The 23,400-nt window shown below is 40.1% G+C and overlaps 2 protein-coding genes across 2 annotated transcripts; one reads left to right on the top strand and one right to left on the bottom strand.

The window, feature by feature from the left end:
• The first annotated feature begins 3,539 nt into the window (after positions 1-3,539).
• On the top strand, positions 3,540-5,492 carry LOC120062843 (rho-related GTP-binding protein RhoF-like). Its single transcript, XM_039012914.1, has 5 exons — positions 3,540-3,662; positions 3,908-3,995; positions 4,333-4,442; positions 4,737-4,871; positions 5,337-5,492. The coding sequence occupies exons 1-5, from the start codon at positions 3,540-3,542 to the stop codon at positions 5,490-5,492; spliced, it is 612 nt and encodes a 203-aa protein (XP_038868842.1).
• A 1,802-nt stretch (positions 5,493-7,294) lies between these two features.
• On the bottom strand, positions 7,295-22,687 carry LOC120063182 (calcium release-activated calcium channel protein 1-like). Its single transcript, XM_039013390.1, has 2 exons — positions 22,446-22,687; positions 7,295-8,680 (listed from the first exon to the last, which is right to left on the bottom strand). Exons 1-2 carry the CDS (start codon positions 22,557-22,559, stop codon positions 8,126-8,128), a joined length of 669 nt encoding a protein of 222 aa, XP_038869318.1. The 5' UTR covers positions 22,560-22,687; the 3' UTR covers positions 7,295-8,125.
• Positions 22,688-23,400: the final 713 nt, after the last annotated feature.

Genomic DNA, 23,400 nt, shown 5'->3' with positions numbered 1-23,400 from the left:
GCTGATGTTGCTTCTAGAGGCAGTTTGGAACTTGGTTGTGAGTGTTGTGTAGCCTACAACTTCGTGGCTGAGCCGTTGTTGCTTCTAGAAGTTTCCACTTCACAGGGCAGAAATTTAACGAACTGTTGGAAAGGTGGCATCCTATGACGGTGCCACGTTGAAAGTCACTAAGCTCTTCAGTAAGGCCATTCTACCGCCAATGTTTGTCTATGGAGATTCATGGCGGTGTGCTCGATTTTATACACCTGTAAGCAACGATGTTGCTGAAATAGCCAAATCCACAAATATAAGGGGTGTCCACATACGTGTGTATTTTAGTTATCTGTTAATCTGACACTTATCTCATTGATTTAATTTACTTATTTCAGCAGTGGTGTAAAGTACTTCAGGACAAATACTTTAAAGTACTACTTATGCAGTTTTTTGGGGTTATCTGTACTTTACTATTTTATATTTTTGACAACTTTTACTTCACTACATTCTGAAAGAAAATAGTGTACTTTTTACTCCATACATTTTCCCTGACACCCAAAAGTACTCGTTACATTTTGAATGGCTAGCAGGACAGGAAAATGGTCAAATTCATGTACTTATCAAGAGAACATCCCTGGTCATCCCTATTGCCTCTGATCTGGTGGATTCACTAAACACAAATGCTTTGTTTGTAAATGATGTTGGAGTGTGCCCTTGGATATCCATAAATAGAAAATGGTGCCATCTGGTTTGCTTAATATAGAGAATTTTAAATTATTTATACTTTTACTTTAAATACTTAAGTATATTTTAGCTATTACATTTACTTTTGATACTTAAGTATATTTAAAACCAAATACTTAGACTTTTACTCAAGTAGTATATTACTGGGTGACTTTCACTTTTACTTGAGTCATTTTCTATTAAGGTATCTTTTACTCAAATATGACAATTGGGTACTTTTTCCACCACTGCATTTCAGTTAGAGTTTTCAGCATAGTTTAATGTTGGTGGGGCATATTATTCTCTTTTAATGTTACTCCTGAATCCCTATGTCTGATAGATATATTCGTTTTTATTCAGTGTATTTTAAGAGCTGAGATGTACTTTGAAGTGCAAAGTATAGGAAAATGCCTACAGATGAAATCAGTCAATGATACAGACATGGTGGTGTAGCAGGAAGATTGACATGCTGTGAACCAAGAGGTTGTGAGGTTGAATCCCAGGCAAGGACATGTAAACATACACAATGTAATCATGTGTGTCAAATATGTAAGCTGAAAACACTATGTTAAAAGCTGGATCAGTGGTTCACCAATCAGGGCCTTGATAGACTTGGTGACCGTAACGAGGGGTGATGTCTAATGAAACTAGGATGTGCGTGCCCTGGGTAAAACTTTTTTTTTGGTGGGGGGAGAACGTTTCTTTGCAACCATCAGGGGACGTCCCTGGGACAAACCGGGAACTAGGACAAAAACCTCCAGGGGGTTATGACACAACATCCCAAGAATGTTCTAAAAACCTCCCCAAGACAAACCGGGAACTAGACAAAACCTCCAGGGGACACAACATCCTGATGACTTTAGGTGACCATTTAGTGACGTCCCGGGGACATCCTAATGATTCATTATTGTTTGCAGGGAGGACGAGCTAAATAAAATAAAAATATGATTTTACAGTGCTAGGCTTTCACAAGGCAATTCAGAGAAGCAGTTCATAATTTAGGTGCAGAGAGAATTCAGATGCGTGGGAGCGACATAGGCACGTGTCAGTGTCCAAGTCTGACATTTTCAATCCACATATGGGTACGAGTGTAAAGGGCTACAGAATAGGACTAAATCAAATTTTCTTCACCATACTACAAACACAGGATCATTCTGTTCAGGACAACTCAGTGTATAACCCCATGTCATCTTGTAACTGTACATCAAACATAGAGATCATAAATGTTGACACTGTATACTAGATGAGTTTTATGATATGGAAATGTAAAGTGCACATTTGGACTCACAGGGGTTTGGCTTGCTTGTATGACATCAAAGTGTTATTTATTGTAATCCTCAACGTCTCATCTTTCAAAATACATTGATTCCTCATAATTTACAAAAATTTTCCTCACTCAGACAGCAAACATTTTGCAAAAGTTGACCAATTAGCGGCAGGGATGGTAGCAACTTCTTGTCATGAACGGTGCTCAAATTCAGAACTGCTGTCAGTCAAAACCCATACAGAGCTGTGAAGCGCAGAGCCTGAGCTCTGGTGTTTATATATAGCATGTTACTGTGCAGCCACTGCACTCCAATTTAGGCGCGTATTAGTGTCCAAGTCTGCCATTTTCAACCCATATATGGGTACGAGTGTAAAGGGCTACAGAATAGGACTAAATGAAGTTTGACTTGATCCGGTCCTATTCTTTGATTCTAGGTTGATCATTTGTAGACAAACTGGAAATTGTTGACAACCAAACACAATTCAAAATCACTTTTACAATTATTTGTCACATGCACCGAATAGAACAAGTGTAGACTTTACCGTGAAATGCTTACTTACAAGCCCTTATCCAACAGTGCAGTTCAAGAAGAGTTAAGAAAATATTTACCAAATAAACTAAAGTAACACCATAAAATAACAAGGCTATATACAGGGGGTACCTGGACCAAGTCAATGTGTGGGTGTACAGGTTAGTCGAGGGAATTTGTACATGTTGGTGGGGTGAAGTAACTATGCATAGATAATAAACAGCGAGTAGCAGCAGTGTACAAAACAAATGGGGGGTGGGTCAATTTGATTAATTGTTCAGCAGTCTTAAGGCTTGGGGGTAGAAGCTGTTAAGGAGCCTTTTGGTCCTAGAATTGGCGCTCCGTGTGGTAGTGGAGGAAAACAGTCATTCATCAGGTGGCAAAATGAAAACAAACATCTTACAGTGAGGTGGGATCACTGTTTTTTATTTGATTTTATATAAGATAGAAATTATTGGATTCTACAAACAAGTACACTATGCATTAGACATTGGCACATAAAGGATCTACTATCTGAATAATGTACATCATCCCTTAACATTTGATCCAGTAGGTGACATATGATTTCAATCTGTTTTGAAAGGGAGGAACAGTGCCAATTCTACCATATAGCCATAATGCTACTTGGCTGGTTTCCAGGACATAGATTAAGTGTTTCCACTTGTTCACTCTCCTGCTAACAGTTGATTTAGTTCTGCAGCTAATGAACAAGAGATTGTCAGGTAGATAGGTTAATCTTCCTTTTGATTAAATCTTTTCTGGCTTTTGTGTTCCTTGATGAGGCGTTGGTAATGTCCATTCAGGAATGGAAAGAAGGGGGGTTTCTTTCATAGGAGGGGTAGGTACTCAATCAAGAGGAGCCTCCTTAAAACCACTGGTAGAAGGTGACAATGGACCGGTAGTCCAGTGCTATTAACTCACTAGGTTAAGCTAGTTTTCTTACTCAGGTTTTTCTGCCATTTATTGTTCTCAAGTGTCTGCCTCCATTATCTCCTTCAACAAGTGGAGGCTTTTTTGCCACATTTTTCATCTAGCTTCTCAGAGAAGATGTCAGGGGGGAGCAGTGGGCATACCAGGACGCGAGAGGAATTTAAGGTTGTGATAGTAGGTGATGGTGGATGTGGGAAAACCTCTCTACTCCAGGTTTGCACTAAAGGAGACTTTCCAGAGGTAAGACAACTGACAAAGCTGGCTGCTTCTCTTCTCTTATTACACTTTTCAGGGAAAAGGGTATCTATTTACATTATTTATTCAGGTACTATTATTACTCTGCATGTAGACAAATTACTGTGAGGAATGTAAGTGACAACACAATTTTATATATGAGATGACAAAAAGAGCAAAGTTAACTTCAACCTTTTTAGCTACCATCTCTGAAATAACTGGCCTTAACTCAATTTGTCTATATCTTTCAGAAATATGTTCCATCTGTGTTCGAAAAATGTGTCGCCAACGTGAGGTACAGAGGCGCTGAGTTTCGTCTGAACATCTACGATACTGCAGGTTAGGTCTTACATATCCATGCTTTTGAGAGCACCAGTGCACTAACACTTGGCTGAACAGGTATCCTGAGTTTTTAGTGGGCGTGTTGTGCTCATAAGTAGTCAGATCTACAGTATCTTAGAAATGCAATAACAGACACCCTCTGGTTGTTAAAGAATCATAATAATGTACTTTAAGTGAGGGTGACTGAGTCATAGTAGATTTTAAATAAAGATAAAGGAATAACAGATAAGGCTGGCATTGATTTAAGTAGCCAACTAGTCTTGAGTTTTAATTTTTTTTGCTATGCGATTTTCATGATAGATTAATAATATACATCTATTTCTGTGTATTCCAGGTCAAGAGGACTACGACCGATTACGCCCTCTGTCCTATCAGAGTGCCAACCTGATATTGATCTGCTATGATGTCACTTGCCCCTCAAGTTATGACAATTTGCTAATCAAGGTACTGCACTCACTTCTCTTCATACTTTACTACTCATCTGTCTGTTTCAGTCCACAGGAGGAAGAAACATGAACATACAGTGCCATAAATTTCATGACATCTACAACATAATTAATGTACCTGAAGATAGGTGACAATGTCAGCTGACAATCAGACATGTATTTGAAGTAGATGCAGTCACCCTCACAGGGATTATTCTATGGACTGTACAAAGATCCCACTGACTATACATGTATTTTCACTGCATGACATAGAATGTTTCGAATATCTAACTCTGTTTAGCATATCTTTCAGTGGTTCCCCGAGGTGCATCACTTCTGCCGTGGCGTGCCCATTATCCTGGTAGGATGCAAAACAGACCTGCGGAAAGACAAGGTCTTGGAAAAGAAACTGTGGTCTTCAGGCGAGAACCCCATCACATACATCCAGGTAGATCTCCTACATAGCCTTATGTATAATTTATACAGTATATTCAATGTCTATCTGCCGTACAATTTACATATGTCTTAGTATTGGGTTTATTGAAAAATGCAATACAAGTGGTTTGTTGGGAAAGGTAGACTTTGAGCAGAAGGGTTGAATCAAAAACACCTTCAAAAGATCAATAGCAGTAATGGGATGATGTTAATGACAATGCAAATCCCCACTCACCCCAAATCTGTGAGTGATAATCAAAATTCTGAATCACCCTTTCTCCTGGACTAAATTTATTTCTGACATTTTATTTTTGGCTAGTTCGTGTCAGGCAGGGGACCTTTATGTCATGCAATATTTTCCATTTGAAATCACATGAAAAACTCAACAGGAAGAGTTAGCTCAGAATAGTCATGTAATGTTTTGTTGGCCTCTCTCAATTAAAAATATCAATTTTTTTTCTTCCCTCCATCTGAGCAGGGTGAAGAGACCAAAAGGAAGATCAACGCTGACCTCTACTTGGAGTGTTCAGCCAAATACAAGGAGAATGTGGAGGACATATTCAGAGAGGCTATCAAACGAGCCATTGCAGTAACAAGGAAGACAAAATGGAAAAGATTCTGTGCCTTTCTGTGACCCAAGAGATAATGCTATCCACCACCGTGAGCTCCTGATAGACAGTGCTCTAGCCCTATACTCTCAGGGAAAACACAGATGACTCCTCCCTACGACAAGTCCTCTTACACTTTTGATGCTGCCTGTCCACTGCATTTTCCCCTCTGCTAACCCACTTCCTTTGTGTGGTTTTCCTTCCTGCTATTTCTTGACATATCTTCAAAATGTATTTCTTTAAAAGAAACGGACAATGCCCTCAAGTTATAGACCCACAAATGAGGAAATTGGGTCTTCAACAATTTGAGCATACATGAGCAGGACATTGCAAATAATTGAAGGTACCATTGTTTTCCATATTGATGCATCCAATATTTTTCATTCAAAAGAAGGTTGACTCAAACAGTAATTCAAAGTACATCTCATAAGTATTTTTTAAAACTTTAATATGAATAAATGAAGCAACATAAGATGGATTTTCAGTAGGCATAGGGTTGTTATGCATAACGTAATCAAATATACAAAATGTATAATGATTGTCTAATAAAGAGGTCATTCCAATCCTCTGCCCTTTGGAGTCTCACCACAATGTAACAGATTTACAGTATAAGACAATGATTTGGCACCCCCCCCTTTTGCCCTCAGAACAGCCTCAATTTGTCGGGGCATGGACTCTACAAGGTGTTGAAAGCGTTCCGGGTTGACTCCAATATTTCCCACAGTTGTGTCAAGTTGGCTGGATGTCCTTTGGTTGGTGGACCATATGAAATAGAGAACACTTATTCACAATTGACTCAATAATAAAAACAGAAGATCATGTGCTGTTATTTGATGAAAGTAAATATGTGCACTTGGATCACATTAAAAGGTCGAAGACAAAGATCTGAATATTTTGCCTCCATAAAAATGCATTTATTAATTTGACCTCTAGTTTGAAGTATTTTCTCTAGAAGCTACTTGTGATTTGTCATAAATGCAAAACAAACAGAGCTTAACAATATCTTTAAGAAAAGTACTTCACATTGAAGATGGTATTTCAACCTGACATGAGGAACTGGGAAACATATCCCAACCAGTCTAATAATTACATAATGTCGAGGAAAAGGATAAACAAATACACTACCGTTCAAAAGTTTAAGGTTACTTAGAAATGTCCTTGTTTTTGAAAGAAAAGCACATTTTGGTCTGTTAAAATAACATTAAAAAGATCAGAAATACAGTGTAGTGTAGGCCAGCATCCCGGAGTCGCCTCTTCACAGTTGACGCTGAGACTGGTGTTTTGCGGGTACTATTTAATGAAGCTGCCAGTTGAGGACTTGTGAGGCATCTGTTTCTCAAACTAGACACTCTAATGTACTTGTCCTCTTGCTCAGTTGTGCACCGGGGCCTCCTACTCTTCTTTCTATTCTGGTTAGAGACAGTTTGCGCTGTTCTGTGAAGGGAGTAGTACACAGCATTGTACAAGATCTTCAGTTCCTTGGCAATTTCTCACATGGAATAGCCTTACGAGTTTCAGAAGAAAGTTCTTTGTTTCTAGCCATTTTGAGCCTGTAATCGAACCCACAAATGCTGATGCTCCAGATACTCAACTAGTCTAAAGGGCAGTTTTATTGCTTCTTTAATTAGCACAACAGTTTTCAGCTGTGCTAACATAATTGCAAAAGGGTTTTCTAATGATCAATTAGCCTTTTAAAATGATAAACTTGGATTAGCTAACACAACGTGCCATTGGAGCACAGGAGTGATGGTTGCTGATAATGGGCAGATATTCCATAAAAAATCTGACGTTTCCAAGTCATTTCTGATCAATTTGATGTTATTTTAAATGGACAAAAAATTTGCTTTTCTTTCAAAAATAAGGACATTTCTAAATGACCCCAAACTTTTGAACGGTAGTGTACATTTCAAATTCCACACTTGTATTTGTCTATCATGTAACAGTAGCGTGCTTAAAATACATTAACTCATCAAATGACCATCAGAGCAAATCTGATCAATTGTACTGACTTTAAAATATATAAGGTATATATTCCAGACTGACTAAAAATCTAAATTCTGCTCTTCCCTTGCACCAGCACTATTACAGCAGTTATTACATATTATGCTCTCCTGACCAGTTTTCCATTCATGGAAATTGGCCGGTTATCATTTTGTTAAATTAAAATCCAACTACTTCACAAAATGTTATCTTGCAGTATGTTCATCCCACACTTTGTGTTCCCCAGCCACCATAGACAGAACTTAGTGTAGTTGTGTATGTGACATAACTACAAATATCATCTATGTAATGAAGATGTACAAAACATTTAAAAACCAATTTCACACAGATGCTCACTCACATTCAGCTATTCAGATCTGTTTCTGAAGCCATAAGGAAGACAATAGACATGCAGCAAAGTTTTTAAAAAAGTGGCTTGAGTCCAAACTAGTGAACAATACAAAGCAAATTCTTCTGACCTCTCCCCAACTATTTACACAAGTAGAAAAAAGCCTAGAGCAGAGTCCAAATCCCAATACAAAACATCTGAAGAAATATGATATTACTATATAAAGTATCCTTTCATGGTGCTCATGCAAATAGATACAAAAAAAACGAGTCAATAATACATTTCCTACAGCTGTGTACTGCTCCAACTCCCTACTTGTGTGTGCTCCCGTTAGGGGAAGTCGGCGGAGGGCTGCAGACTGGTTGTCTCTGCCCTGTAGTCCAGCTGGTTCTGCAGCCGGGTGATATTGGACAGCTCCTCCAGCTCCTGAAACTGACGGTCAGTTTTGTGACTGACCAGAGAGCGGTAGAAGTGCACAGCGAACACAATAAAAACCAGTCCAAACGGCACCATAATGGAGGTGGAGACAATGGCTGCCTCCCTTCCATAATTGTCGGTGCTATTTTTAACAGTTGAGGGACTGAGGGGCAGGAACTTGACCCAGCACAGCAGAACCACCTCAGCCAGGAAGAGAAGGGTGCCGATGACAGTGGAGAAGGCCCAGGCCAGCTCAATGTAGCAGTGCATGCGCTCATGGGGCGACTCGTTGATTGAGTTCAAGTTGTGAACGTTGCTGACGGCCTCCAGGTTTGGCAGGATGCAGGTGCTGATCATCAGGGCGAAAAGGTGCACTGCCACAAGGACAGTGGTGCAGGCGCTGAAGGCTATCAGCAGCCCTTTGGGATACACATGATCTTCTTCCAGCTGCACCTCCACCATAGCCACCTGAAAGAGACACGATTTCACACAGTTACAACATTGACTGAAAGAGCAACGTGCAAACAGGATGAGGAATCAGAACAATCTGAACAAAGACAATGATGTAATTTAAAGCTCAACAACTGCATGTGACAATTCCATGTTTTTCTCTATATGAGGGGTTGCAGTTGTGTTACAAATCACCTAGCAACCACACCGGGCGCCATGTTGGAAGACCAGTCAGTCTGGTGGAACTTTTGCCCTGTGTCCCCCAATTGTCCACATGGCTGGCTGTGTTTTGCTACCACTGAAAAACAACTCAGGAAGATTTCCCATTATTTAGTTTTTTTCCTAAGCACCCAGAATACAGAGGCAGTGGAAGAACCTATTCAAGTTAGTAAATATATTTCGAAAATTATAAAAAATGATGTACTGTATTATTAGCTAGTTAACTTATCATACTGAATAGCTAGCTAGTTAAGTGAATTAAATATCACCACTCAGTTAGCTAAATTTGTATTAGCTAGCTAGCTGTCTTGTAGCCAACCTTTGCCTTGATGACAGCTTTGCACACTCTTGGCATTCTCTCAACCAGCTCAACCAATGCTTTTTCAACAGTCTTGAAGGAGTTCCCACATATGCTGAGGACTTGTTGGCTGCTTTTCCTTCACTCCGCGGTCCAACTCATCCCAAACCCACTCAATTGGGTTGAGGTCGGGTGATTGTGGAGGCCAGGTCATCTGATGCAGCACTCAATCACTCTCCTTCTAGGTCAAATAGCCCTTACACAGCCTGGTGGTGTGTTTTGGGTCATTGTCTTGTTGAAAAACAAATTATTGTCCCACTAAACGCAAACCAGATGGGATGGCATATCGCTGCAGAATGTTGTGGTAGCCATGCTGGTTAAGTGTGCCTTGAATTCTAAATAAATCACAGGCAGTGTCACCAGCAAAGCTTCAAGTGGGAACCACACATGTGGAGATCATCAACTCACCTACTCTGCGTCTCACAAAGACACGGCGGTTGGAGTCAAAAATCTCAAATTTGGACTCATCAGACCAAAGGACAGATTTTCACCATTCTAAATGTCCATTGCTTGTGTTCTTGGCCCAAGCAAGTCTCTTCTTATTATTGATGTCCTTTAGTAGTGGTTTCTTTGCAGCAATTCGACCATTAAGGCCTGCTTCACGCAGTCTCCTCTGAACAGTTGATGTTGAGATGTGTCTGTTATTTAACTCTGAAGCATTTATTTGGACTGCAGCAGAGGTAACTGGGTCTTCCTTTCCTGTCGAGGTCCTCATGAGAGCCAGTTTCATCATAGCGCTTGACTGGTTTTGCGACTGCACTTGAAGAAACTTTCAACATTTTTGAAATTTTCCAGATTGACTGACCTTCATGTCTTAAAGTAATGGACTGTCGTCTCTTTGCTTATTTGAGCTGTTCTTGCCATAATATGGACTTGGTCTTTTACCAAATAGGGCTATCTTCTGTATACCTCCCCTACACAACCGATTGACAAATGCATTAAGGAAAGAAATTCCACAAATGTGACTCACCACCTGGTTTCGGTCTTACGTAGCAAAATGTGATATTTTTTTGTTGTTTTTTTACATTGGATAAAAGTAGACTCAGAGCTACAAAATGGTATATTATACACAGCATGCATTTTGGAACAATGGGAAAGTAATTTGCTTTTAAAGTTGATACATTTGTAAACTCACTTTTGAGAAAAGGGCCCTTGAATGTTTTGGTACCTACTGGAGAGCTCTCCTCTGTCTACGCCCATTCAGCATGGTTCACACCCTCTTAAGCAAGCCCCACCCATCTCTTTAAGGATTCACATGAGGTCATGCGCTAAACAGTGAGTAGTGTAGTAAAGATTAAGACTAAAAATGGTGGTAGCCTACAAGAAAAAATTCCAGGTAAACAGAAAGTGTCCAGATAAAAATAGTTTATAAATATTAGATGACGCTTACCCAGAAACACTTGTCTGAATTGATGGGTCATGTGAAATAAATGCTATAACCCCCCAGCCACATCTTGTTGTGGAAAAGTACAAAATTGTCATACTTGAGTAAAAGTATAAATCATTTCAAATTCCTTATCTTAAACAAGACGGCACAATTTATTTAGTTTTTTTTATTGAAGGATAGCCAGGGGCACACTCCAAAATTTACAAACAAAGCATGTGTTTAGTGAGTCTGCCAGATCAGATGCAGTAGGGATGTTCTCTAAGTGTGTGAGAATTGAACGATTTTCCTGTCAAAATGTAACAAGTACTTTTGGGTGTCAGAGAAAATGTATGGAGTAAAAAGTACATTTTCTTTCTGAATGTAGTGAAGTAAAATTTTCCAAAAATATTAATAATGTACAGATAACCTCAAAAAATACTTTAAAAAGTATGCCCAAATGCCTTCACACCAGTACATTAGCATACTTTATACTGTTGCACATATCACATAGTATTCCATACATAAGTTAAGGCCATGCAAACTGAGTTGAAACCAGAGTGAGGTGCACATGTACAGTACATAAACAGATGCATGCGCCATATATTTATGTGGATGCGCCATATGTTTGTGTGGTGGACACTTGATACCGCAACGATATCATGTGACCGTATGTCACAAAATGTTACGACCACATATCAAGATTCATTTTTATATATACAGTTGAAGTCGGAAGTTTACATAAGTTAGAGTCATTAAAACTAGTTTAAGTGTTTCAACCACACCACCAATTTCTTGTTAACAAACTATAGTTTTGGCAAGTCGGTTAAGACATCTACTTTGTGCATGACAAGACATTTTTCCAACAATTGTTTACAGACAGATTATGTCACGTATAATTCACTGTATCACAATTCCAGTGAGTCAGAAGTTTACATATACTAAGTTGACTGTGCCTTTAAACCTGCTTGGAAAATTTCAGAAAATTATGTCATGGCTTTAGGAGATTCTATTAGGCTAATTGACATAATTTGAGTCGATTGGCGGTGTACCTGTGGATGTATTTCAAGGCCTACCTTCAAACCAAGTGCCTCTTTGCTTGACATCATGGGAAAATCAAAAGAAAATCAGCCAAGACCTCAGAATTTTTTTTATGTAGACCTCCACAAGTCTGCTTCATCCTTGGGAGAAATTTCCAAACTCCTGAAGGTACCACGTTCATCTGTACAAACAATAGTACGCAAGTATAAACACCATGGGACCACGCAGCCGCCATACCGCTCAGGAAGGAGATGCGTTCTGTCTCAGAGATGAATGTACTTTTGTGCGAAAAGTGAAAATCAATCCCAGAACAACAGCAAAGGACCCTGTGAAAATGCTGGAGGAAACAGGTACAAAAGTATCTATATCCACAGTAAAACGAGTCCTATATCAACATAACCTGAAAGGCCGCTCAGCAAGGAAGAAGCCACTGCTCCAAAACCGCCATAAAAAAAGCCAGACTACGGTTTGCAACTGCACATGGAGACAAACATCGTACTTTTTGGAGAAATGTCCTCCGGTCTGATGAAACAAAAAAATAACTGTTTGCCCATAATGACCATCATTATATGTTTGGAGGAAAAAGGGGGAGGCTTGCAAGCTGAAGAACACCATCCCGACCGTGAAGGACAGGGGTGGTAGAATCATGTTGTGGGGGTCTTTTGCTGCAGGAGGGACTGATACGCTTCACAACATAGATGGCATCATGAGGAAAGGAAAATTATGTGGATATATTGAAGCAACATCTCAAGACATCAGTCAGGAAGTTAAAGCTTGGTCACAAATGGGTCTTCCAAATGGACAATGACCCCAAGCATACTTCCAAAGTTTTTGCAAAATGGCTTAAGGACAACAAAGTCAAGGTATTGAGTGGCCATCACAAAGCTCTTACCTCAATCCTATGGAAAAATTGTGGGCAGAACTGAAAGTGTGTGCGAGCAAGGAGGCCTACAAAGCTGACTCAGTTACACCACCTCTGTCAGGAGGAATGGGCCAAAATTCACCCAACTTATTGTGGAAAGCTTGTGGAAGGCTACTCGAAACGTTTGACCCAAGTTAAATAATTTAAAGGCAATGCTACCAAATACTAAGTGAGTGTATGTAAACTTCTGACCCACTGGGAATGTGATGAAATAAATAAAAGCTGAAATAAAGCATTCTCTCCTATTATTCTGAAATTTCACATTCTTAAAATAAAGTGGTGATCCTAAGACAGGGAATTTTTACTAGCATTAAATGTCAGGAATTGTGAAAAACTGAGTTTAAACGTATTTGGCTGAGGTGTATGTAAACTTCCGACTTCAACTGTATATCAATATCAAAGTCTTGCTAAGTGGATGGGTCTCAACAGAAGGTGTAAACGGTACAGCCAAATGGTTACTTGCATTGTAGCAATATCAGAAATAGATAGTCAAAATAAAATATACAGTATGTACAAGAACAATATCAATAACGATATCAGTGATAGACGAGGTAGTTACACGCATACAATCAGGGGTAAAGTGGTGGAGCAGCAGGATAAAAAAAAATAGCAGCAACGTATGCGTGTGTGTTAGGAGAGTGTCATGTGAATAGAGGCACTGCAGAAAGTGCTGATGACTGGTCCGCCCGAACCACGCCATGAACAAGGGAATCTATAGTCGGAGAGGCTGTTTCTGTTCTGCCCTTGACTTTGGTGAAGGTCATGTGATGTCCATAGCCTCTTCGTCACAAAACTCCCTGATCTTCTCAAAAAGATAAGTTTGTCTAGCTGTGTCCAGTCCAGGTGGTGCTTGTACAGGCAGACCTATGGGAGGAAGGATGTCAGCGTTGCGCAGCAGTTGAAACGTGGTCGTGACAGTCTGAATGCTCCTTGGCGACAACACCAGGCTCCAGAGCATCGAAGCTGTAAAACGGGGAATACTAAAAAAAAAAAAAACAGAAGACATTACAACCCTTTACAACATCAATTCACCTCCCAAGAAGAACAACCTCATGCAATACAATGAAAATGACATTCACCTGAAGTGCTGGTACTGCTTGATCTGTGGCAGCGGCCTGAAGTACGGAGTCAGGTGTTGTTGCCAGACATAGCTTTCCACAAACACCGTACTGTCCTCCAGTCCAACCAGCTGTTGGATGTTGACCCCTGTCACAGTGCTGTCCTTCATAACACCAGCAATCTCAGACAAAGTGTTCACTCTAGTCTTTCTGAAGCCCTGCTTGATGAGGCCGAAGCACCAGTCGGGGGCAAACTAGGTGTGGCCCGTGATCAGGAAGTGAAGGTCCAGACTGTGATGGAGTTCGTGCATGGTCTGCCAGGCACAATACCAGAGCACAAATGTGTTCATGTTTTGGCCACTGCAGTTATCACAATTCATGTCCACCCGTGTTTCCCCAACTCTGTAGTTGGTGAAGAAATGGTGCATGTAGTTGATGACTGCGCTGCTGCCTTTGCTTGCTTGGGCCAGCTCTCTTTTTGATGGGAGGCATTAGACCATTCTCCTTGTATGACTGGTGGAGGAGAGGCAGTCGTGTTCTACTTATGCTGAAAGACAAATTCCAGAAAAAATATTTTAGCATTATTATACAATAGATGCGAAATGGCATTCTGAGATATCACTACACACAGTTCATACACGTAATGTTAGCTAGATAGCCAGCCATCTAACATTAGCTAGCTAGCTAACAGCAAGCTTTAACTAGCAATACAAACAGATTGTCATAGCTACCTAATGTTAACCAAATAGGTTCAATGTTAGCTAGCTAACATTAGGCTATAACTAGCAATGCGAAATGGCATTCTGAGAAAACACACACAATTCATACACATAAATTAATATTAGCTAGCAAGCCAGCCAGCTAATGTTAGCTAGCTAAAAATGTAACTATAATCCCAATCCATAGAGTAACATTACTAGCAATACAAACCGATTGTCATAGCTAAAGTTACCCGAATAAACTAGGTTCAACGTTAACATCAGCCATCAAAGCCAGCTGGCTAGCTAACAGCAAGCCTTAACTTGCAATAAAAACAACTTTCTGACAAAATTAGAAATGTATAATAGCTGAAACTGTAGCTAGATTCTTACCCATATACATGGATGAAAGCTTCATGGCAGACTGCAACCCCTTTCATTAAATAAGACATCCTGTGTCGTTTCTGTTTAGTTTGCACAGCTCGTTTGGCCCGTTGTGTTCCACGGATTTCAAAACTTGGTCAACTTCTTCCGTGACAAAAACACTGTTGATCGCCGTTTCTTCCCCATCACCGTCATCAGAAGACTCTACAATGTCTTCTTCAAATGAAAATGTTTTAACCTAAAATCAGGGATTTCCTCGTCGTCTGATTCATTTTCAGAGTCAGCATGGCACAATCGTCCTCCAGAAAGTAGTCCATCACAACTTTTTCCCACTGACCTTTGTCGATAGCGCCTGATAAATTCCGGGCAGCAATGTTATTGAGAGCAGTAGCAACATATTTGCAGTTCTCCATTGCTAACATTATCTCTTTATGAAAAACTGCAGTAGAAAGAATTATCTACGCATAACGAGCAGCTCATTTTATAGACACAAGATGCTACACCGCTGAACAATCTGAAACTTCTCTCGGCATGTCCAGCCCACTCATTATCTCAGCCAATCATGGCTAGCGAGAAGGTTACTGGCTTTTTCTTTGGCTAAACCAACTAGGATCGTAATTTAACTTCTTTATTTGTATTTACAGATGGCATAAAAATTGTTAAGGCACCTGAATGTTCACATGTTCGAGAAGGCATTTCTGCCAAAAAACACATTTTGATAAGAAAATATTTTTTACGTTCAAACAGCTCTCCTGTGAAGTCGTGACTTGCGACATACACCTAGTTTCCTGAAATCGGGTCACAAATTAACTTAAGGCACACCTGTTGATTGAAATGCATTCCGGGTGACTACCTCATGAAGCTGGTTGACAGAATGCCAAGAGTGTGCAAAGCTGTCATCAAGACAAAGTGTGCCTACTTTGAAGAATCACTGATATATTTTGATTTGTTTAACACTTTTTTGGTTACTACATGATTCCATGTGTTAATTCATAGTTATGTCTTCACTATTATTCTCCAATGTAGAAAATAGGAAAAATAAAGAAACCCTGGAATGAGTAGGTGTGTCCAAACTTTTGACTGGTACTGTAAGTATTCAGACCCTTTGCTTATGAGACTTGAAATTGAGCTCCGGTGCATCCTGTTTCAATTGATCATCCTTGAGATGTTTCTACAACTTGACTGGAGTCCACCTGCGGTAAAGTCAATTGATTGGCCATGATTTGGAAAGGAACACAAAATTAAATAAAAGCACATTTTATTTGTCACATGCACAAATTTAGCAGATGTTATTGCGGGTGTAACAAAATACTTGTGTTCCTAGCTCCAACAGTGCAGTATTATCTAACAATTCACAACAATACACATAAATCTGAAAGTAAAATAATGGAATTAAGAAATATATAAATATTAGATTGAGCAATGTTGGGAGTGGCATTGACTAAAATACAGTAGAATACAGTATATAGTTGTGAGATGTGTAAAGCAGTATGTAAACATTATTAAAGTGACTAGTGTTCCATTATTAAAGTAGCAGTGATTCCAAGTCTATGTATATAGGGCAGCAGCCTCTAAGGTCCAGGGTTGCGTAACCGGGTGGTAGCCGGCTAGTGATGGCCATTTAACAGTCACCTTGAGATTAGAAAAAAAAGCTTATGTCTCTCAGTCCCGGGTTTGATGCACCTGTACTGACCTTGCCTTCTGGAAGATAGCGGTGTAAACAGGCCGTGGCTCAGGTTGTTGATGTCGTTTTTGACCTTCCTGTGACATCGGGTGCAGTAGGTGTCATACAGGGCAGGTAGTTTGCCCTGTCTATACAAGGTCCCACAGTTGACAGTGCATGTCAGAGCAAAAACCAAGCCATGAGGTCGAAGGAATTGTCCGTAGAGCTCCGAGACAGGATTGTGTTGAGGTACAGATCTGGGGAAAGGTACCAAAACATTTCTGCAGCATTGAAGGTCCCCAAGGACACAGTGGCCTCCATTCTTAAATGGAAGAAGTTTGGAACCACCAAGACTCTTACTAGAGCTGGCCGCCTGGCCAGACCGAGCAATCGGGGGAGAAGGGCCTTGGTCAGGGAGGTGACCAAGAACCCGATGGTCGCTGACAGAGCTCCAGAGTTCCTCTGTGGAGATGGTAGAATCTTCCAGAAGGACAACCATCTCTGCAGCACTCCACCAATCAGACCTTTATGGTAGTGGCTAGACAGAAGCCACTCCTCAGTAAAAGGCACATTACAGACCACTTGGAGTTTGCCAAAAAGCACCTAAAAAGACTCTCAGACCATGAGAAACAAGATTCTCTGGTCTGATGAAACCAAGATTGAACTCTTTGGCCTGGATGCCAACCATCACGTCTGGAGGACACCTGGCACCATCCCTACGGTGAAGCATGGTGGTGGCAGCATCATGCTGTGGGGATGATTTTCAGAGGCAGGGACTGGGAGATTAGTCAGAATTGAGGGAAAGATGAACGGACCAAAGTACAGAGAAATTCTTGATGAAAACCTGCTCCAGAACGCTCAGGACTTCAGACTGGGGTGAAGGTTCACCTTCCAAAAGAACAGCGACCCTAAGCACACAGCCAAGACAACGCAGAAGTGGCTTCGGGACAAGTCTCTGAATGTCCTTCAGTGGCCCAGCCAGAGCCCGGACTTGAACATGATCAAACAGCTCTGGAGAGACCTGAAAATAGATGTGCAGCGATGCTCCCCATCCAACATGAGGGAGCTTGAGGGGATCTGCAGAGAAGAATGGGAGAAACTCCCCAAATACAGGTGTGCCAAGCTTGTAGTGTCATACCCACGAAGACCTGAGGCTGTAATCGCTTCCAAAGGTGCTTCAACAAAACACTGACTAAAAAAGGGGTGGGCAATTCCAGTCCTCGGGGGGCCTGATTGGTGTCACAGTTTTGCTCCAGCCCCAGCTAACACACCTGACTCAAATAATCACCTAATCATGCTCTTCACTTTAGAATACAATTTGATTAATCAGCTGCGTTTGCTAGAGATGGAGAAAAAGTGTGACACCAATCAGGCCCTCGAGAACTGACGTTGCCCACCCCTGGACTAAAGGGTCTGAATACTTATGTAAATTAGATTTCCGTTATTTTTATTTTCATAAATTTGCAAAAATTTCTAAAAAACAGTTTTTGCTTTGTCATTATGGGGTATTGTGTGTAGATTGTTGAGGGGGGAAAAAACAATTGAATCCATTTTAGAATAAGGATGTATCGTAATAAAATGTGGAAAAAGTCAAGGGGTCTGAATACTTTCCGAACACACTGTATTTATCATCATCATCATCATCATCGTCGTAAATTAAAAACAAACTCGAAAGCCATTTGTAGCTAGCTAGCTAACAGCCATGGCATGGAAGAGGATGAAAGGATTAACAGCACCAGTTGTCAAAGGGATAGAATAGGCTACTCTGGATAGGGTATGTACTGTTGTAGGAGGACATTATGAAAAGATTCTCCAGCTCCAGTCCCTAGCGAGAGAAACTATGAGGAAAGAGAGATATAGAAACATAATATTCAGTACCGTCTTATTTGAGTATGATTAAGCCTGTTTCTTTGTGATGTTTTCTGTCGTCAGATAAAGCAAGCTGCGAAACCCTGTATGCAGATGAAGAGGTCCCAATGAATGTCCCAAGAGAATAAGATCCTTGTATTACCATGTGTTGTGTGTAAATGTTGTAAATAAAAATAGTTTCAAAAAAGTCAAACACGAATAAACCTATTACAATTGGAGCAGCCAACCCTTCTATTCCAGCCCAGCACTAATACACCTGATTCAACTTCTCAAAACAAATTAGTTGATAAACAAGTGCGCTATTGCTGGGCTGGAATAGAAGTCTGCTCACCAAGTAGATTGGGGATCAGTAGTGTGAGGTTGGCTACCTCTGGTATTGACTTTTTTGTAAAGATGAAATTATGCTTTCATAATAATAGCCTAGGTACTTGTTACTAAAATGTCTAAACCTTTACATACGAGTTAGCTTACCTGTACACTTTTTATTTCATATAGTCAAAGTATTGATTCTTCGAAGTGAAGTGTTTAAATTTAACTTAAAACTATTATACAAGATGAACTAGTGTCAGTGTTGATTAATCACAGATCACAATCCTGCAATAAAGAGGGGAAGGGAATCTGTCTCTGATTTGTCTGTTGCTGTGTTGTATTCTCAAATGAACATGACCTTTTTGATCAGTTGTAAGTGCCCCAAATAGTTTTATTTGATTGATATCCAGAGAGAGTGACTGCCATGTGAACCCATTTTGCAGCTGATGATAATGGCTATGTCATTGCAGCCATAGGCCTACAGCAGTGTTCCCCAACTCCAGTCCTCGAGTGCAACCCAACAGCACACATACCTGATTCGGACAAACATACTTGATTCAACTCATTGAGGGCCTGACGATTAGTTGACAAGTTGAATCCGGTGTGCTTGTTCAGGACATCAAATAAAAAGGTGTACTTTTGGGGTTACTTGAGGACTGGAGTTGGGAACCACTGGACCATCAGTATGATGACATTAGCCTTATGGGCATTTACAAAGGCCCCTTGGCATTGTGGAACTGAAGCAGAGATTAGCTTCTTCCAATGATGAAATGATCAGAGCAGCTCCTGTACTAACAGCTGTCTGAGTTCAGGTCTTGACGGGAAAAAGGGGTCTTTGCTTTTTGACAGTTCTTGAGTCTTATCTCCTTGGTGTTTCATGATCTGTAAAAATATTTTTTCACTTCGTCTTTCCGGCCTTGTTAGAGCAGCCAAATACTGCACAAAAATGTACCATGGTGATGAATGAAGTAGTTTTAGGCACTGTTATCATGCAGCTTGGGGTAGCCACTCAGCTGTTATTGTCAGAAGAACTGATGCGGTGGTCTTCCAAACATGGCCGCCAGGAGGCGTCGTACATCACCTAGCAACCCTCTATTGGGTGCAGGACTGTACAGGAAGATGTAGCCTAGCGTTTGTGACCAGCTGACAACTGTACTGGGTCCAACTTTCTGGTGGGTGAGTGACTGTCAGATTTGCTGCAGTTTATTTGTGGTAGGTTAAGTTTTAGATATGACTCACTAATGCCATCCTTAATTTGCATCTGGCCTTGCATAGTGGTTTAACTTGCAGAGACATTTAAATGCACTCAACTATGCATATGCAAATCTATGCATCAAAATTGCAATGTAACCAGTTTCATACAGAAATACATTTAATTGTAGGCCTAATGCATATCGTTAAATATGTTTGCCGGTTATTTTCAATCAAAACAGTCTTGGTTTATCCAGCATTGTAGTCAAATACTGGTAGGATGCTGCAACCTGGACTCAGGGGTAGACATAACATAGTAAACGTAAATCGATGACGCTCCAATTCGTATGGTATGTATTCATTTGTGGCTGTCCATCATACGATATGATACAAATTACAAATTGCAAACTTATGATATGTTAAGAATTCAAATTTGTTATGCTAACGTTAGCCACCTGCCTAACGTTAGCCACAACAAATTGGAATAGGTGCTAATGTTAGTTAGGTGGCTAATGTTTGCTAAGTTAGGGGTTAGGGTTAAGTTTAGGCGTTAGGTTAAAGGGTTAGGGTTAGCTAAAAGGGTAAGGTTAGGGGACGGGTTAGTTAACTTCTCTAGGATAGGGGGCAGCATTTTCACGTTTGGATGAAAAGCATACCCAAATTCAACTGCCAGCTACTCATCCCCAGAAGATAAGATATGCATATTGTTAGTATATTTGGATAGAAAACACTCTGAAGTTTCTAAAACTGTTTGAATAATGTCTGTGAGTATAACAGAACTTATTTAGCAGGCGAAACCCCGAGGACAAACCATTCAGATTATTTTTTTTTGAGGTCACTCTTTTCAATGGATTTTCATTGGGAATACATATTTCTAATTGACCTTCTTGCAGTTCCTAACGCTTCCACTGGATGTCAACAGTCTTTAGAAATTGGTTGAGGGTTTTTCCTTTGTGTAATGAAGAAGTACAGCCATTTTGAATCAGGGTCACTTGTTGTGTCCTGTTTGTTAGAGGCGCATGACCAGAAGGCTAGCTACAGTTTGTTTTAATCCTGTAATGAACACAGATCATCCCGTCTTCAATTTTATCGATTATTTACGTTAAAAAATACCTAAAGTTGTATTACAAAAGTAGTTTGAAATGTTTTGGCAAAGTTTACAGGTAACTTTTGAGATATTTTGTAGTCAAGTTTCACAAGTTGGAACCGGTGTTTTTCTGGATCAAACGCGACAAATAAATGGACATTTTGGATATATATCGACGGAATTAATCGAACAAAAGGACCATTTGTGATGTTTATGGGACATATTGGAGTGCCAACAACAGAAGCTCGTCAAAGGTAAAGCATGAATTATATTTTTATTTCTGCGTTTTGTGCAGGGTTGCTATCCTCAGATAATAGCATCGTTTGCTTTCGCCGAAAAGCCTATTTGAATTCTGACATGTTGGCTGGATTCACAACCAGTGTAGCTTTAATTTGGTATCTTTCATGTGTGATTTAATGAAAGTTTGATTTTTATAGTAATTTATTTGAATATGGCGCTCTGCATTTTCTCTGGCTTTTGGCCAAGTGAGACAGTAGCGTCCCGCCTAAACTCGCATTTCTGGATATAAATATGAACTTTACCGAACAAAACATACATGTATTGTGTAACATGAAGTCCTATGAGTGTCATCTGATGAAGATCATCAAAGGTTAGTGATGAATTGTATCTCTATTTCTGCTTTTTGTTACTCCTCTCTTTGGCTGGAAAAATGGCTGTGTTTTTCTGTGGCTATGTACTGACCTAACATAATCGTTTGGTGTGCTTTCGCCGTAAATCCTTTTTGAAATCAGACATGTTGGCTGGATCCACAACAAGTGTAGCTTTTTAGCGTTTTGTGCAGGGTTGCTATCCTCAGATAATAACATCGTTTGCTTTCGCCGAAAAGCCTATTTGAATTCTGACATGTTGGCTGGATTCACAACCAGTGTAGCTTTAATTTGGTGTCTTTCATGTGTGATTTCATGAAGGTTTGATTTTTATAGTAGTTTATTTGAATTTGGCGCTCTGCATTTTTACTGGCTTTTGGCCAAGTGGGACGTTAGCGTCCCACATATCCCAGAGAAGTTAACATGCTAAGTAGTTGCAAAGTAGTAAGTAGTTCAAAAGTTCCTAATTGACTAAAATGCTAAAGTTGTCCGTAATAAGATTTAAACTTGCGTTATACACCCACCCATCCAACAACCCTACTTTCATTTTTGCCTTAGGTAACCAGCTGTCTTAGAACTATACCAAATGTAACATATCATACTATTTTGAATGTCTCTGATTTATTTGACTATATTACATCTAATCTGAGACCATTTACATTTACATTTAAGTCATTTAGCAGACGCTCTTATCCAGAGCGACTTACAAGTACATACATTCATACTTTTTTTGTACTGGTCCCCCGTGGGAATCGAACCCACAACCCTGGCGTTGCAAGCGCCATGCTCTACCAACCGAGCCACACGGGGCCTGGGCAGGCTGGGCAGACCAGGCTGCAAATCATACTAATTTCAGTTTCTAGAATTTACGTTTACTATGTTACGTCGTCTATGAGACCGGGCTGGTAGGATAGTCTACCGGTAGGTGTAGTTTTAAGAAATAGTGCGTCATAACTACATTTTGTCAAAGTTGTCATCCGCTCCAACCCATATGACTGGGTCCTGGTACTCACCATTGCGAAACCCGACAGGAGAGCTGAAGTTCTGCTCGTAGCCTTCAGCTTTGCTCGACTCAAGTAAAGTTTTCTCCAAGACAGAGCTTGCAAAGAATGCTCGTTCAAACTCATTGCTGGCTACTGGTAATAACTTTTCAAGCAGTCAACCTGTAGTTCTTCCAAGTGGAAGAGTCGACTAAAAATACACGAGCTGCGGACTCATGCGACTTGACATACAATTGTACTTCTAAACTAATTCAGGAAATGACACGATACTACCCACAATCCAATGCTGTTTCTGTTTGCCTTCTTGCGGAAGTTGTAGTGCGCCTATGCACATTTCTTTGTGGGTTGTGTGTCTAGTCTAGATCTGTATGGGTGCATGTTTGAATAGCCCACGTCAACTTCGTCTAAATAATGCATACAATGTGTTAAATACCATGGGATGATTATATTTGTTTGTCCATCCATAGTCTATAGAATTGCACAAATGTATAACATACTTTTTCACTTCTTGCATTTCAGCCATAGAAGATTGACAAGATTCTAGTACCATAATTCCATCTGCAACAGTTCGATGCATCTGTGACTTTGGACGTGTTGTAAACTGTCTCAATGTGCTATTGGCTTGGTCGTGTTCATTAGTGCACATTTTATTAATGTTTTATCCAATTACTGGATTTGATAGGAAACATGCTATTGAGCAGCCATCTTTGACTCCCACCTAGTGGAGGCCATATCCTATATTATGACAAATCAATGAAGCCTGAGAATGAAGGCTTAGAAATAATTCTGTAAGGACTGCTTTTTCATCAAATAGTTTAATGTGTTTAACTTATCTTTATTGGTCTCCCTTTTTAAGCTATTTGGTGTGCACATTTATACTAGTGCAATGTGTTCTTCCCTTTTATATTGCTTTGATTGTATGTGCGCTCTCACACTCATCTCTCACCTCACACAAGTGCTGCTGCTG

This window comes from Salvelinus namaycush, chromosome 18 (genome assembly GCF_016432855.1).
Source record: "Salvelinus namaycush isolate Seneca chromosome 18, SaNama_1.0, whole genome shotgun sequence".
Classification (NCBI taxonomy): domain Eukaryota; kingdom Metazoa; phylum Chordata; class Actinopteri; order Salmoniformes; family Salmonidae; genus Salvelinus; species Salvelinus namaycush.
The sequence above is the reverse complement of the archived record's forward strand: the minus strand, read 5'-3'. Positions and strand labels throughout refer to the sequence as shown.

Bases quoted from the DNA above. Each gene is read 5' to 3' on its own strand.
- LOC120062843 (XM_039012914.1), top strand. From the start codon at position 3,540: ATGTCAGGGGGGAGCAGTGGGCATACCAGGACGCGAGAGGAATTTAAG. The intron at 3,663-3,907 runs GTAAGACAACTG...TATATCTTTCAG, and splicing joins CTAAAGGAGACTTTCCAGAG to AAATATGTTCCATCTGTGTT. The intron at 3,996-4,332 runs GTTAGGTCTTAC...TGTGTATTCCAG, and splicing joins GAACATCTACGATACTGCAG to GTCAAGAGGACTACGACCGA.
- LOC120063182 (XM_039013390.1), bottom strand. From the start codon at position 22,559: ATGAGTTTGAACGAGCATTCTTTGCAAGCTCTGTCTTGGAGAAAACTT. The intron at 8,681-22,445 runs GTGAGTACCAGG...TGTCTCTTTCAG, and splicing joins TCCTGTCGGGTTTCGCAATG to GTGGCTATGGTGGAGGTGCA.